Raw genomic sequence first — 15,499 nt, 5'->3', positions numbered from 1 at the left:
ACAGACAGCCAGATAGCCAGACAAACAGATAGAGATTCGTATTTTACAAGCTGCCGAGAAAATATGAAATTAGATATTTCTCAAATCGATACTATACAATACTCCCAATACTTTACGCTTGGGAAGTAAAAGTTGTATCATTTATAACAATAAAACATATTTAATGTCTAACGGACAATATTGCCCTTAAAGGAATACAAAAATTATGATGTAAATGTACCCATAGGCCAAAAGAAACAAGAACTTCCCTGGTCCCTAAAGTACTTCCAGTCCAACAAATACAGTTTCTTCGAAATATTATATTTTTTTAAAACAACCCATAATTATATTATAAGTTAAAATGTGTATATTAATTTGAATAAGTTCAATGTAATAATAAAGGTCGATTTATAAACTTGTCGCTGACGTTGCTGTTCACCGTTGACGTTGCCGTTGAGAGTTGGTACACTGTTGGGGTGATGTTCGAGATGACCAACTTTTAAAAATCATCAGAATTGAGATAGGGCGGGTGGGTGGGGCTTATATTTTGCCTTTTTTTTCTGAATATAGCTATCTTTTCACAACAAGAAACTTAAAACATGGTTAAAATGATACATTTTTGCAAGGAAATATGGATTTTGCAATTATGCGGCCTAATTGCAAAATCGATAATTCCTTATATAAATTTTCCAGTTTAAACATGTTTTTATTTCATGTTATGAAAAGAAGTCTACACATATTAAAATAAAAAGGCAAAATGTAACCCCGCCCACCCGCCCTATCTCAATTGTGATGATTTTTTTTTTATTCGCCTTGAACCAAGAGGGTGGAGCTTAACTGCTAAATACTTATTTTTTTACAAGAAATTAAAACATGTTTTTGAGTATCGTGTTGTTCAAAGAATACTATGTATATTAAAAAAAGTAAGGCAAAATATAAACCCCGCCCACCCACCCCCTCTCAATTGTGATTTTTTTTGTTAGAAACTTAAGACGCCTTTAAAATGGTAAATTTTTGTAAGCACATGTGAATTTTGCAATTAAGCCCCGTCCCTTGAACTGACAACGAATGAAAAATTCATCACAATTGAGAATTGAGATCGTGACGGGTATGGGTGGGGCTAAATCATTGGTTTTATTTTTTTTTAATATACATGTATTCTTTGAACAATATGCTCAAAAACATGTTGTTAATTTCTCGTAGAGAAATAAGGATTTTGCAGTTAAGCTCCGCCCCTTTGGCTCATGATGAATAAAAAAAATCATCACAATTGAGGTAGGGCGGGTGGGCGGGGCTACATTGTGCCTTTTTTTCTTAATATACGTAGACTGATTTCGACAACAAGAAACGGTCAATTTTTGTAGTAATCAACTTAAATCCGCCACTTTTTTCCTACAATCCCATTAAATACGGCAAAAGTTGAACATCAAAGTTACTATGAACGGCAACTTGGCAACGCAGTTTATAAATGACAATTTTCAGCTCTAAAAGCAAGGTCAGCGGGAACAGCAACGGCGACTTCAACGTCAACAGCAAGTTTATAAATTCCACTTAATAATAAGAGTACTATATGATGAAATTTTCTGGAAAATGGAGTAAATAAAGAAAGTTGGAAATGCTGGGAATCGAACCCAGGGCCATTCATATCCAAAGCAAACGTTCTTCCACAGCACCGCAGTCCTTTCCAATTTGCTTCCTTATAGGTATCTAAAGAACCGCGCCACTATTAAAAGGATTAAACAGTAAAAAATAGTAATAAACAAAATCAAGGTGGATTCATAAACTACAAGTACAGGACTACGTTATTTTATAAAATTTAAAACGCTTCATTTCGCAAAACTTCGAGGTGACGTCACCAAATTGGTTGTGGGGATGATCAGACAGGTTTTGGTTGGCGTTTTACCATCTAGGCGACATTCCTAATGTATATATAAAATTGCACAAGGGTCACGGAAAGGAGAGACCTATTTTTTCATGCGGTAGTGGTTACGAAACATCGAAAAAACCTGGAAGTGGTCTTTGCTGGATGGGATTTAATACAATACTTCCTTACCTTATGCTCGGTAAATAAAAAATAATGGATCTTCTAGTTTCATAACAGAAATTTAATTGTCATGGAAATGACAAATTTAACTTAAAACTGCATCTGAATTCTTATAAACATTTTAGTTGTAGTACTTAAGCATGAAAAACGTTATTGAAAATGTATCTTTTTATACCTTTGAAACGCCCCCTCCCAAAACACTGATGACGCCATCTCCAAATTTTGCTGATGGATGTCTTCGCCAAAATGAAATGTGACAAATTTTGAGATATGTTAAAAATTTGAATTTGAAGTCGAAAATTTCCAAAACCTGCCAGCGTACGGAGTTTGAATTATTTTTCCTGGTAGATATATCAATTTCTGGCCATCCAGTTCTTATGAAATTTAGCAAAATAAGTCTTCAGGTTACGATTCTTTCCGAATTTTCGATGTTCGCTACAATCTAGGTCTGGAATCTAAGAAGATCTACCTAGTAGAATTTTCCGATCTTTGATCGTTTTTCACCACTTTCAAAAAATACTTAAAGAGATTTTCTTGTAGATTTCGACCTCTAAAAGCAATTTTTTGGGCTATACTTCTTTAAAAAGTTACAGCATTTTTTCAGAATCGACAATATGAAATGCGACGAATGTTTGGATTTTTTATAAATTTGACTTTTAAATCGACTATTTCGAAAATCTGGCTCTGGGACCATCAACATGCTATGTTGTTAGAACCAGTTCGTACAGATCTATACCTCAGATATAACCATACATATGTAACAGGAATAATGATTAAAAACGCGATATTTCAAAAACGCTGACGAGTAAGAGAAAAGCACTCCCGATCAACTGAATATGATACATATATATTATTGTAAAAATTAAAATTACAATACCGCGGGGAAGTTATTCTGTCGAGGAGAACTCTCAGCTCTATGTTTCTATCGAGTCAAGAGAATTCAAGCAAAGGGACATAGATTACATGTGTCGTCTGGTTTAAATTATACCTTACATTTAGACGTGAATGTGTCATTGACTTCAAAAGCAGACTCCACATCATTTGGACTTCTTAAAAAAAGGCTCAGAAAGTCACATACATTAAAGTCTAGGGTGGTCGAGCACCGTGCAAAAAAAAGAAGAAAACATTTACTACCCCGACATGCACAGTTTTTTTTATTTTGATTATATGGGTACACGTAAATTAAAAAAGTAATAAACCATGTATTATTAACTTACAACGTGTCAATTTTCAAATTTTAACAAACTAACCTGGAACTGACGTGTTTTGAGTGATTTAATTTATGCAACAGCCGCCACAGCTTTGTCGTACTAGTTTAGAGTTCGCATGGTGCGTGGAACGTGCAGATCATAATAATCACTTCTCTACTCGTCCATTTGGTTATCTAAATATTATGAAAAATATAAACAGATTTTCCTATTAACAATTTACAACTATGTACAATTTTAGTTTTTATAACTTTTAGCACATCGCAAGCTTGAGTGGAAAAGCTTACTTCGTTCCCAAAAGACACTAATTTCTGCCCATACGTCAGTTTTTATTTCGAGCGCCTTAATAATTAAATCTCGTAATTCCCTGCAAATCATTTAAGAAGCTTTTCCACATCTCCAGCCGATAATACGTTTGCAGAAGCTTTTTCATATTGCCAATTTAATTTTGACATTAAAGCTCCAAGTTGGCTTAACACTACTAAGAAAATGGAGAAGTCGTCTTAAAAAGTCATCGACATTATACTTACTGTAACAGCAACTTCTAAATGGATCATTAAATAAAGCCGCGAATCATAAATGCGGAGTTCGGCTCGCGTGGAACGCCGTCATCTTTACATATTAAAATACAGTCTCTTTTGTCCCGGTCTACTGCATTAATGATATTTAAGAAAAAGCTGCGGTTCGAAGTTTACGCTTATAGATGTAGATACGGTGTAATTGGGTGATTACCACTGATTTATGGAATTAGAGGCGAATAAATAGTTTGTTTTCACCATGCTCTGAATATATGCCAAGATCAAATAAATTGTATACAATCAGACCTAATTATCTCAACCTTATCTCAACTTAATTGGAATTAGAACTCGATTATTTAGTGGAGAGATTTAGAAAGTGCCAGGCAAACCGTGTAATTTGTTACAATGACTTAATGCCATCTTGTCAGCTTACAGCGTATTCTAATCAATGCGAAGGTTGTCTGATTACCATAGACATTGGTAAGTGTCACTTCAATTATTGCTTAGTGAGTAAACATGTTACTTAATCCAGATTATTCCCATATTCGGATGCTTTGTGAGAGGAGATACTCGGAAATTATAGAAGCTTCTGCGGCGGCGGTTCAATACTGCGAAAAAGGTTTCTGATAATCATAACGGTGAAGTACATATGGGCGTTTGGAAAATCTTTCCACGGTGGAGCGGCGTAGGAGCAGATTCCTCAGATCTTTTAAATCCAAGCTACAGACATAAGAAATACGCCAGGCTGCAAATTTTGTTTTCACTGTGAATGAATGCACGAATAAGGGATGAATATTAGTATATTTGGACGTTTTTAGGTCTCTTGAGTATGTTTATGTGATTTCTAGTAACCTCTCTCTCTCTCTCTCTTTTCTATGTGAATCTTATTTATTCAACAATTTCGCAGAAAAGCTTCATTCCGATAGGGTCTAAATTTACCAGTATGTTTCATATCAACAGATCGATAGAATTACTTCAAAACCATATACATACATATATAAGAAAGAAATTATACGATGGAGAATAGTTGGAAAACATTGGTCTAAAGATATTTGGACAGAATTTTCCTCCCTTATTTATTTATTTTTTTTGAGATTATACAATATGTAAAGTAGTAATTATGTGTAATTATGACAAAAGTCAAGGCAGATTCATAAAACACGAGTAGACCTGATAACCTGTACTACGCAAAATGATAAGAGGCCATAAACAAATTGTTGTTGGGGATAATTAAGCAAATTTTGATTGGCGTTCCACCATCCACACGATATTTTTAAATCATATATTTACCAACAATTGATCCAGTAGTTTCGGAGAATATCTGTCTACTAAAAATTGATAGACAGACGGCAATGGGAGACCTACCTTTCGTACTCTAGGGGGTCTTATCGAGATAGAAAGCACTGCTATATAATGTCTCCACAATACAGCAAACCCTTTTGTGATTGCGACAAAACTTACAAAGCCAGTACAAACACAAATAATGTATATTAGTGGAAGTCGCGAGCATCATTGACTTTCGAATTTCCATAACGTCAGAGAAATAAATTGCAGATCAGACATGTAGTCTCGCCTATAAACAAGGTGCCATTTTTCAACAAACTCCGACAATGCAACGGAAGCATTTCCTTTGTACTTGATGACAAAACTCGCCTATTGACAGCTGCACACCGAACGAGGTTAAATAATGCAAAAATAGATTCGTCAATACAACTGATTAATGACGTAACTTTTTCAGTCAATAATGAACACTGTCGGAATTGTTAGCGAAATCGTGCCTGCTTAATGGCTATATTCGGAGATCCCCGTTAATGGAAATCGAATGAAAAACCCAAACATACGACCGAAATAAAAATGACAGCTTTATTGTGTAAATTATTATTAATCGAGAATATTAAAGTTCAGCCTATTCAGAATTCCTCCGCGGAGTTAATCACATAGCATCACAGTACATTACTCTCGGCAAAATTCAAATTTAAGGTAGATAGAAGAAAGATGGTCGAGCTTATTTGAGGCCTTCAGCAACCGTGTTTACCGAGTTTCGGCGGATACAAAGTTACCTCAGATAAAAAATTTGTGCGGAGGCTTTGTTCAATAAATAGGGAGTGGATGTGGCGTTTGATTATATTAAATAAGACTACTCATTAAAAAGTCTTTGCTTTACGGTTTTCCGTTATGAATATTAGTCAATTTTTGCTGCTTATATTTTTACCTGAATGGTGAGTGTAGAAATACATTCAATACGTAACAAAGAATATTAAAAGGTTTTTTTCCTTTCTTTGCGTTCGATTTTGAGATTATTAGTTTGATTATTAATATTTGTACGGTACCAAATTCTCATTTAAAAGACAAATATAACACAAATAAGTCATTCTGGCAGGAATTATATTTGAACATGCAATAATGATAACAATAAATCAACTAGGTAAATAATTCGGTATCTATCTCCCTAATTCCTGGAGATATTGGTGGGCGATAATATATTTTTTTTAATAATATTGTAGGTAACAAAATAACTGATTCCTGTACTTGTAACTTATGAATTCGCCTTGAAAGTTCCACGGAGACATCCGCATTTTCGCAAAAAATAGAAATATCATAATAACCTTTTATACTAATACAAGCGATGCGCGGACAAGGATATTCAATGGCGCATTGCGTACAGTTAGTGTTCGATTCTCTCTTGAACCTTTTTGTTTCTTAGACTATTATCTATATAACTTTAAATGTATGCAGGTTATCACGAACAAAATTTCGCAAAATGAAACTTTATAGTTTTTCAAAGAAGCACTAAAAAAATGGAACAAGTATTAATAATAATTGACGTGGAATTTCATGTTTTTCGATGTTCTGAAGCTTCTAGAACATGAAAAAGTAGGTCTTCCCTTTCCACTTATCTGTCGTCTGTTCACGCTTTTATTGGACAGATAATTGTCAAAACTACTGGACTAGTTGTTGTAAAAATTTACTTGTATTTTAAGAATATCGTGTAGGTGATACAGCGCTAACCAAAATTTGTCTGATCATTGTGACCACGTCACCTTAGATACAGTTCTAACATATGATTAAAAAAACTTGATCGTCTTTCGTTCTTAAACCATAACTCAGGTTGCAACGAAGTGAAGTGATGCAAACCTGAACTAAAATTAATTTCGTTTGTGAAAGTATGTTACTTAATTAATAAATTTTCAAAAGATGATGAAAATGCTCACAAAATAGTAAAAGGTTCCATCGAACGAATGGCTACTTTCATGTTTTCTCGATGTTGCACGACACCTAGTAGAAAAAAACAGTGGTTTCCAGTTTTTCTCTCTCTCCGAAACTACTAGATCGATTGATGTCAAATTTTATATGTATGATAAAAATGTCGTGTACACAGTAAAATACTAATCAAAATTTGTCCAATTATCCCCACCAATATAGATGACATCACATCAAAACCGTGTAGTGTAACTGTTATCGAGGTTTCATAAAATACTCCTGTATTTGTGGTTTATGAATGCACCTTGCGTTTTTCTGTAGATATCCAAACTTTCGTAAAAAAAATCAAATTGAATAGCAAACTTATGCTTCAACATGAAATGAAGGTCGATTACCTTATGCGATTTTTTTTAATTAACTGACTGGTATTACCTATATTTTTTAACTGCAAGGGTTTATCATAAAAATAAATAATATTTCCCAAAATTCCCTTTTATCATTTTTTGAAAAACGGAATTTGTTGGATTGTATCCCAGGGGCAAGCGATGTTCGGTCTGGATAAACTTAACCCATTTTTTAATTTGTGTATGGAGGTTCTTGGAAACAAAAATCAAAAAACACTTTACAATTTGACTTAGAAACTACAAAATCAATTGTTTTCGATTTTAACTAATAGGGATTACTAAAAAAAATTTGCATTTTATTTTTAATTATTTTAATATTATAAGAAGATACCATAACCTGAAAGCTTTAGTTAATGACTCCTAATTGAAGTGCGTAAGTTACTATTTAATTAAAATACAATAATATATTTTTATAACTTATTACATGATTTTGTTGCAATACCAATAAGAGTTTTCGATAAATTAGACTACTTTATGAAATTGACGATCGGTCAATACTAAAAAAGACTGAAATTTCCAATGGGTGGTTCAATCATAAATTATTATTACTAATTATATGCTATACCTTAATTAACTGTAATTATCATCACCTATAAATTATTCTAGATCAATTTCTCTGTGCTTAACAAGTGTAAAAGTACCTTCTTGAGCTAAAAAAAATGCCTGATAGCAGAATGTGAGTATTTGTGGAACGAAAAAAAAACTTTAATACATGTCCTCAATACTTTTTTTAACACTGTTGAAAAAGTAAAAAAGTCAAGAATAATCATTATTTTATGTTTTAATACCCATGAAGAAGGAAGTAGAAACGGCTCACAATTAAGAAAAACGTCTACATTCTTTTTTAAAATAAAAATAGAAGAAATTACTTTTTAGCTTAATTTACGAATGACTATTTAAATAAAACAGTTAGTTAATTTAGTCGGTTTACTACACATTATATGAATACCTGTTCGTAATTATTATTAATCACAAACATTAGCGTTGCAATAAAATAAATTTCTCCTGCAACTGAAATGTGGGAGTTTTTCACAAGCACCCGCCAAAACCGTTAATTATACATATCAAATTTAGAATGCAATAATTTTGCGTACGTTTGTACTTTGTGCGTATCTATAATTAATATTAAACATGATTTGTTTAGCCTTCAAGTGTGTTTTATTGAATGAGTACGAATTAGCCCGGCGCATCCACCAAAATTGCCATTCACGTAATAGCGGCAACATTGCGTTGTATTATTTATCGGTTAACGATCAGCACATAAAAAAACTTGGATCACGAACAACTGCCATATTTTTTTAAGGCATTAATAGCACTTCCTGTGTGTTTTAGATAGCATCACCGTAATGATGATGATAACCTTAAATAAAAAATCTAGTTATTAATAACTAAGTCGTTATATCAAACCTGACGGCTAATTAAGATGAAAGAAGTTGCGAGGAGTTTATTCTTGGAGATCATTAAAATATCAATCAGCGCTCTTCACCAACCCGTCCCATTTAAGCACCTCGAAATAAATTGGGTAATAAAATATACAAAAGCCGGCGGTTTACGTGACTCAACTAATTAAACACATAAACAAAATAAAACAACATCCTCGCCGAGAAGACAATTTACTACTTACCTCTAAAATGTGTTCGTCGAGAGTTTCTCGGTCCAACTTGCGCGAAGTAGTTGTGATGAGTCCTGAAATAATACGAATAATTAAGAAACGCTTATTAGATTAAATCGGGATAATTCGAGCCGGTGTTGTCAAACTAGTGTGGCCGCATGAAACAAAAGCTCTAATTGATAAATTAAATTGGAAGTTTAATTAATTCGCGACTTGAGTTACAAACGGAGCATTCTTAGCACTAAGTGGATTAACATCAAGAGTAAAAGGTTTTAAAGTTTTTTCTTACATCAAAGATAAATGCTCCATTAATTCCAAAATAATAACAAAGGAGATTAAATTTTCTGTCTGGAATTGTTGCGAATTATCAAAAGCTCTCAAAATTATTTCGTAAAGTAAAAGAAGTATTTGCGGCAAACAGACGACTTTGTGGATTTCAGTAGATGAGTTTTAATGCTTTACCAAACAAAATCCATTTTTGCGACGTATTTATTCGTTCTATTTCATAAGTCAAGCGTTATTGTGAAATTTATCATACTCTGCACTATAAAATTCAAATGCCATTACAAATTCGGTTAGCGTCTCGCCCTAACGTCAGCCCAATATAAATATTAAACGAATCCTGCACCCCAAAAAATACATTATTACATAATAGACTTCCTCTGAGCTCCTTTGCCTCCCTTTGATGACAGAACCTAGCGGAAGCTCGTGTGCCAAGTAAAGCAGTCAGTTAATGTGAAATTATAGTGTTTACCCATTTGTATGGCGGGCTTCAAGACAACTTGTTCATTATTTATGCGAAGATTAAATGCTAAATGCGTTAATAAGTAGTTCATTGAAATTAAACGTAACTATTTCAGTTGGCGGTTATCCCGTTTTCAGTGTCTATCCTATTTCGCACATCGCTAAATCCTCTAGATGGAAATCGCGATACTGAAAGCGAATCCGATGTTTGTCTTACATGTTGCGTTCCAAGACCTGATGTGTAATTTGTTATCGGATTGTGCAGTACCAGCACTAATTAAAAGGCTTTGTGTTATCCGAGGGTAGTGTATAGGGGTTAGCTTCAAAACGATTAGTTAATCACTGCGATTTCAGGTGCAGACGGTGAGAAACGCCAAGAATTATTAAAAATCTTTGTATCGCATTTCTTTTTCATCATAAGTAGTAAAAAAAGTGGTCCATGAGGAGATCGAAAGCGCGACATTTTAACCAACTGAGCTAAAGGTTTTTTTTTATATATATTATAGAAACTCGATGTTATAAAATATTTTTGTTTAACAAATTTTGATTAACGATTTGCTAGGTTTGCGGTAACCTTAAAATGTTTTTTTTTGAGAAAATCTGCACGCCTAAGGTAAAAAATTAAGGCAGAATCATAAACCACAAGTACAGGAGTATTCTAAATTTTATAAACTTTCAGAGTTGCAGCAAATGGTTTTCGAGATAGAACTAGTTTTATAGTTTTCCTATGTCCTGTAGATTCTTTTTCTAATTAAGGTAAAAGCTTTTACTAAATTTAATCCGTACGTTCCAGTGAGTTTCCAAGATTTGAAAGGAGGTCGTTATGTACGGTTTAAGGTAAAGATACTCCAGAATAAAGAAACATGCTGCTCTATACACTACAAGTGAAATTTTGAGATAACGTCATCTTTTTTGTAGGATATGGATAAATAAAACTTTAATACTATTGTTAAACATTAAATCACTCTTAGTATCAAAATGTTAAAGGGAGAAAGAAGACATTAGACAATTTACTAACCACTAAATCAACCTTAATGTCCGTTATGTAGATTTTAAGGTACGTTGTAAGATTTTATTTTTTTCTAACTCGTTTGCGTATTGTTAAAACTGTAGATACATTATTAAATCTTAGATAAAGGGACATACGGGAATATAAATTTCAAGTGAGATGTAATTAGCAAAATTTTGAGATGACGTCATCAAACTATTGGTAGGGGCGTCCACAGATGGGTAATTGATATTTTCGTATTCCACACGTTGTAAAACGGCAAGAAAATATGAAAAATTTGACAATTATGAAAATGATTCCTTAGCTTACGTTTGGAAAGTAAACAAAATTGGTCGAAATCCAACAATACTGCTTCACTGAAAAATGATAAAATTTGATTTTGGCGAATTTTAATTTTTCGTGATAACCTCTGTGGAGTAATAATATAATGTAGAAGGTACTAGATACTAGTTACAGTGAAACAGAAAAAAAGATTTCACCTTCTTACAAAAAGACAGTTGGAAATCTGAAGAAGATTTAATATTCTTAAAAAAATGACAGGTTTCGCCTTCTTTAAAAAAGAACAGTTGGTACCCCCGAGAAGGTTTCACATTCTTAAAAAAAGACAGTTGGGACCCTCGAGATAGTTTCACATTCTCAAAAAAGACTTTTGGCGATTCCGAGATTTAACCTTAAAAAAAAACAGCTGGGACCCCCGAGAAGTTTCACATGAAAAAAAGACATTTGCCCCCCCCCCCTCAAGGTTTCGCTTTCTTTAAAAAAAGATATTTGGGCCCTCTGAGAAGGTCTCACATTAAAAAAACGACAGTTGGGATCCCCGAGAAGGTTTCACATTAAAAAAAAGACATTTGGGGCCCTCGAGAAGGTTTTACATTTATAAAAAACACAATTGAAACCCCCGAGAAGGTTTCACATTCTTAAAAAAATACATCTGGAGCCTCCGAGAAGGTTTTGTTGGGATCCCCGAGAAGGTTTCACATTTTTAAATAAAGAGGAGCGTATTGTCACTTTTTCGAGAAAGTGGGGAATTTCATCAACAGAAAATTTGTTATGACATCGATAACAGACAATGCGAGAGAAAAAGGGAGAAAAAAAAAAACAAACGAAAAGCCAAGTGTGGAATCGAACGCGCGACCACACCAGGCAAATAGACAGATAGACAGACAGGCAGACAGAAACGGGAGAGTACTTTTTTCACACTCTAGGGGTCATGAAACGTTGAGAAAACATGAAAAAAACCATTCATTCGATGGACTCGATTACTTTACTTCCTTAGTTTACGCTCGGGAAGTCAAAATATATTTGACAATTAATGGTTTAATTACACTAGTTTACAAATTTAAACTTTTTTTCGTATCCAAAAATAAAAAAAATATTTTCTACTTCTAAATTACTTACTGATAACAAATCCAAAAACGGCTAATCCCTATCACGTCAGGTTTTTTCATAAATCCAAAATAATGAACTTTGATTTTACCTTCTTGTTAGTGTTAAACTGATTCATGTTAATGTACCATGTCGCATAAAAAATGTCTTCGAGATCGTGCAAAGTAAGTGGAAATCAGTTTTCTTACGTTTGTGGTAAAATTATAGTACCTAAAGCTGGAAGACCTGTTCAAATATGCTTAAAAAGAAGGTATGAAGGTTTTTGGGACGAAAATGTGTTACTGTTGGTCTATTATAAGGGAAACTGACAGTACTGCCAATAAAAGAAAGTGTTAATCATTTTTAATTTTCAGTCATAATGTTTATAATATATACTGGGTGTTGCTTTTCTTTGATACAACCCCTGTAACTTCTTTATTCTTAAAGATAAACCTATACTTCTTTGAGCAAATTTGTATCATTTTAAAAGATCTTTATGAGGCCAACCTCACATTTTTATTATCACTTCCCGTAGAAAAATCAAAAGCAACCAATTATTCTAAAATCAATACTTGAAAAATTTTAAATAAAACATTGATGACAATCTAGCTTGAAAAATTGACTCATATTATTTATTTACGTAAATGATCTTTTAAAATGATACAAATTTGCTCAAAGAACTATATGTTCATATATATTTAAAAATAAAAAAATTACAAGAGTTGTATAAACGAAAAGAAATACGGGGTATGTTTATATAAATATCTCAAAAACCTGACGTGATGGATTTTTTCTGTTTTCAGATTTTAATTTCCCGAACCCAAATCCTTTAGATTCAACTATTTTTGTCTTTGGATATAAAACCTTGTAAACTAGTGTTATCAAAAGGATAAGTTTTACAGATGGTACAATTAAAAGTTTCATCGTATATAAATGTTACAAGTGACGTACGCGATTAGCACGTGAATGAGTAATTTACAGAAAGCATTAATTTTGTTGAAATAAAAAGCACCTGGGCGGATTACATTAAGCTCTATTTGTTTATTTGTATTTATTACATGCGACAATATGAAATATTAATAATATTATTTCAGCTACATTATCAGTGGTGTGGAGGATTTATATAGAGAGATTTTAACAATCTGTTTCTCTTTTAATACTTTACTTTTAATTTGTGTAATAATAATTTTCCTAAAAGTATGTTGTCACCTTTTTGAAAGAGATGCATTAATAAACTTAGTGTTCTGCAATGGTTGATTACAGAACACTGTTATTTGATTAGAAGTTCTTATGACAAATCCAGTTTTTATTTCTCGAGCGCAAGCTAAGGGAGCATAGTAATTGACTCCATCGGGCGACTTGCCATTTTCATGTTTTCTCGACGTTTCATGACCTCCAGTGTACAAAAACGGGATCTCTCTGTTTGCCTGGTGTCTGTGTCGGTTTGTATTATTTTTCCGAAACTAATGCACCAATTGTTGCCAAACTTTGTATTATATATATTAGGAATATCATGTAGATGCTTAAACGGTAACCAAAATTTGGCTACGCACCCCCACCAATAACTTGATGGCGTCATCTCAAAGAATTATGTTTTAAAATGATTTAAATGTTATACAAAAATATGCTTCTATGCTTGTGGTGTACGAATTCGCTTTGAGTTTGTTCCTAAAATTTTTCGCAAAAAAATTAACATAGTATATAACCGTTCGTGGGGTCTAAAGTTATCATAAGTAAGAGAAATTTTTAATCAAAATATATTTGCTTATCCCGGCAAAAAATGATAACGGCACCTCAAAATTTTGCCGAATAAATCACACCTAAAATGTGCAAAATATGATGAGTTTTTACTTGTGATTTAACTGCATTGATCATTTTTAGAGGTGCTCAAAATTAATAAACGAGTCAAATAATATTATTGATGGAATTAGGAACGGCTCACTCCATTTTCCCGAAAATTTGGGAATACAATGCTCTCATTATTAGTATTATACTGCATTAATCCAAGTTGATATAGTGTAAAAATGTTGATGACATCATCACAAAATTTTGTAAACTAAAAACTCATTTACTTTAACATTATATGTATATATATATATATATTTATTTCAACTTGTAGGGGTTTTCATAAAAATAATAAAATTTACAAAATCAAATTTTATAATTTATCGATATGTGTGATATGTGATATCTGTGCTTGTGAGAATACGAGTGTCGTTATTTAAAAATAAACACTTGAACTTAAACTTCTAATTAATGTTGAGAGGACTTTTTTCCAGTTGGTCATCTGCTTTCAATATATTTTACATTGTTACATTTTATAATTTTTTTAAGAAGCAGAATTTGTCGGCGAGGTTAATAACCCGTATCTGCAAGGGTAAAAACACGGACACCACTAAACCGCAGACAAAGAGCACGTCACAGATTTACTCAGCACAATTTTGGGATGACGTCATCAGTGGTACGGAGGAGATGGGTAGACAATTTGGGTTAGCGTTTTTCAACGCACAGCAGAATTACGTCTAAAATTTCAAAGTAATCAAGTTCGTTCCTGAAATTATTAAATGACCAACAGGCAAACCACGAACAGACGGAAACAAAAGCCGACATTTTAGTATTCTACAAGCTGTGAAGCGCCGAGGAAACGTGAAATTAGCCATTCGTTAAAATGACCCTATTTCAACACGTCCCTGACTTTCGCGCTCGGAAAGTAAAAATCGGGTGATGTGAGGTTGGTGAGAGCAAAAAATGTTATAAGGGACGGCAGACAAATGGATTGATTAGAAAACAATAAATTGTGCAGGGAAAAACTAACACAAAGAATTCTGCAATAAAAAGAAATGGACAAATGAAAGGTAATATTGTAAAATTGTATTTTCCCAAAGAAAAAAGACAGGTTATTTGTGTGGAAGGAAGGAAGACGATCTATATTTTTAAGGACTAGCGGATGAACGACGAATAGCAAGAATTAGCTGATTCAAACATAATAAACTGTCATGAAAAAAGATTCATAAAGTTGAAAAAGTGATATTCTTAGCTTAAAAATTCAAAGTAAGCGGGATATGACACTATAAATCCAACATCGCTGAACAAACTAAAAGTAAAATAAATCCTGAGCATATGTTCGAAAAAAATCTGAAATTTTGAAAAATGCGTCTAAACTTCCAAAGTCAGTTTTTAGGCCAAGAACTCTGCATCACGAGACTATCTTAAAGACCGTAAAAATCAATTTTCCTAACGTGGGAAGTAAAACAGGAACGTTCACTTAAAGACCAGTATACAAAGTCTTTCAATGGACTTTTCATCGTGAAATATCCCTGTTCAGCTGCCGAAGGCCAATAAGAAATTTGATAATACCTTTTTGGTGCTGAAGAGTCATTGAATCCCGTGAAAAACTCCTGGTAACACATCCGTC

At 33.1% G+C, this 15,499-nt stretch overlaps 1 protein-coding gene across 6 annotated transcripts in view; it reads right to left on the bottom strand.

Moving 5' to 3' along the window:
• Positions 1–15,499, bottom strand: part of Kug (kugelei) — a 418,182-nt gene that overhangs the window by 46,082 nt on the left and 356,601 nt on the right. For all 6 annotated transcript variants that reach the window (XM_064053266.1, XM_064053261.1, XM_064053265.1 and 3 more), the window contains one exon: positions 8,979–9,040. In XM_064053266.1, coding sequence (XP_063909336.1) covers positions 8,979–9,040 — 62 coding nt within the window. The remainder of the gene's footprint in view (positions 1–8,978; positions 9,041–15,499) is intronic.

The sequence above is a fragment of the Zophobas morio genome, unplaced genomic scaffold, assembly GCF_036711695.1.
Source record: "Zophobas morio isolate AGI-343-1 ecotype UQ-CSIRO unplaced genomic scaffold, CSIRO_AGI_Zmor_V1 ptg000011l, whole genome shotgun sequence".
NCBI lineage: Eukaryota > Metazoa > Arthropoda > Insecta > Coleoptera > Tenebrionidae > Zophobas > Zophobas morio.
Note: the sequence above shows the minus strand (reverse complement) of the source record. Positions and strands in the feature narration are given on the sequence as shown.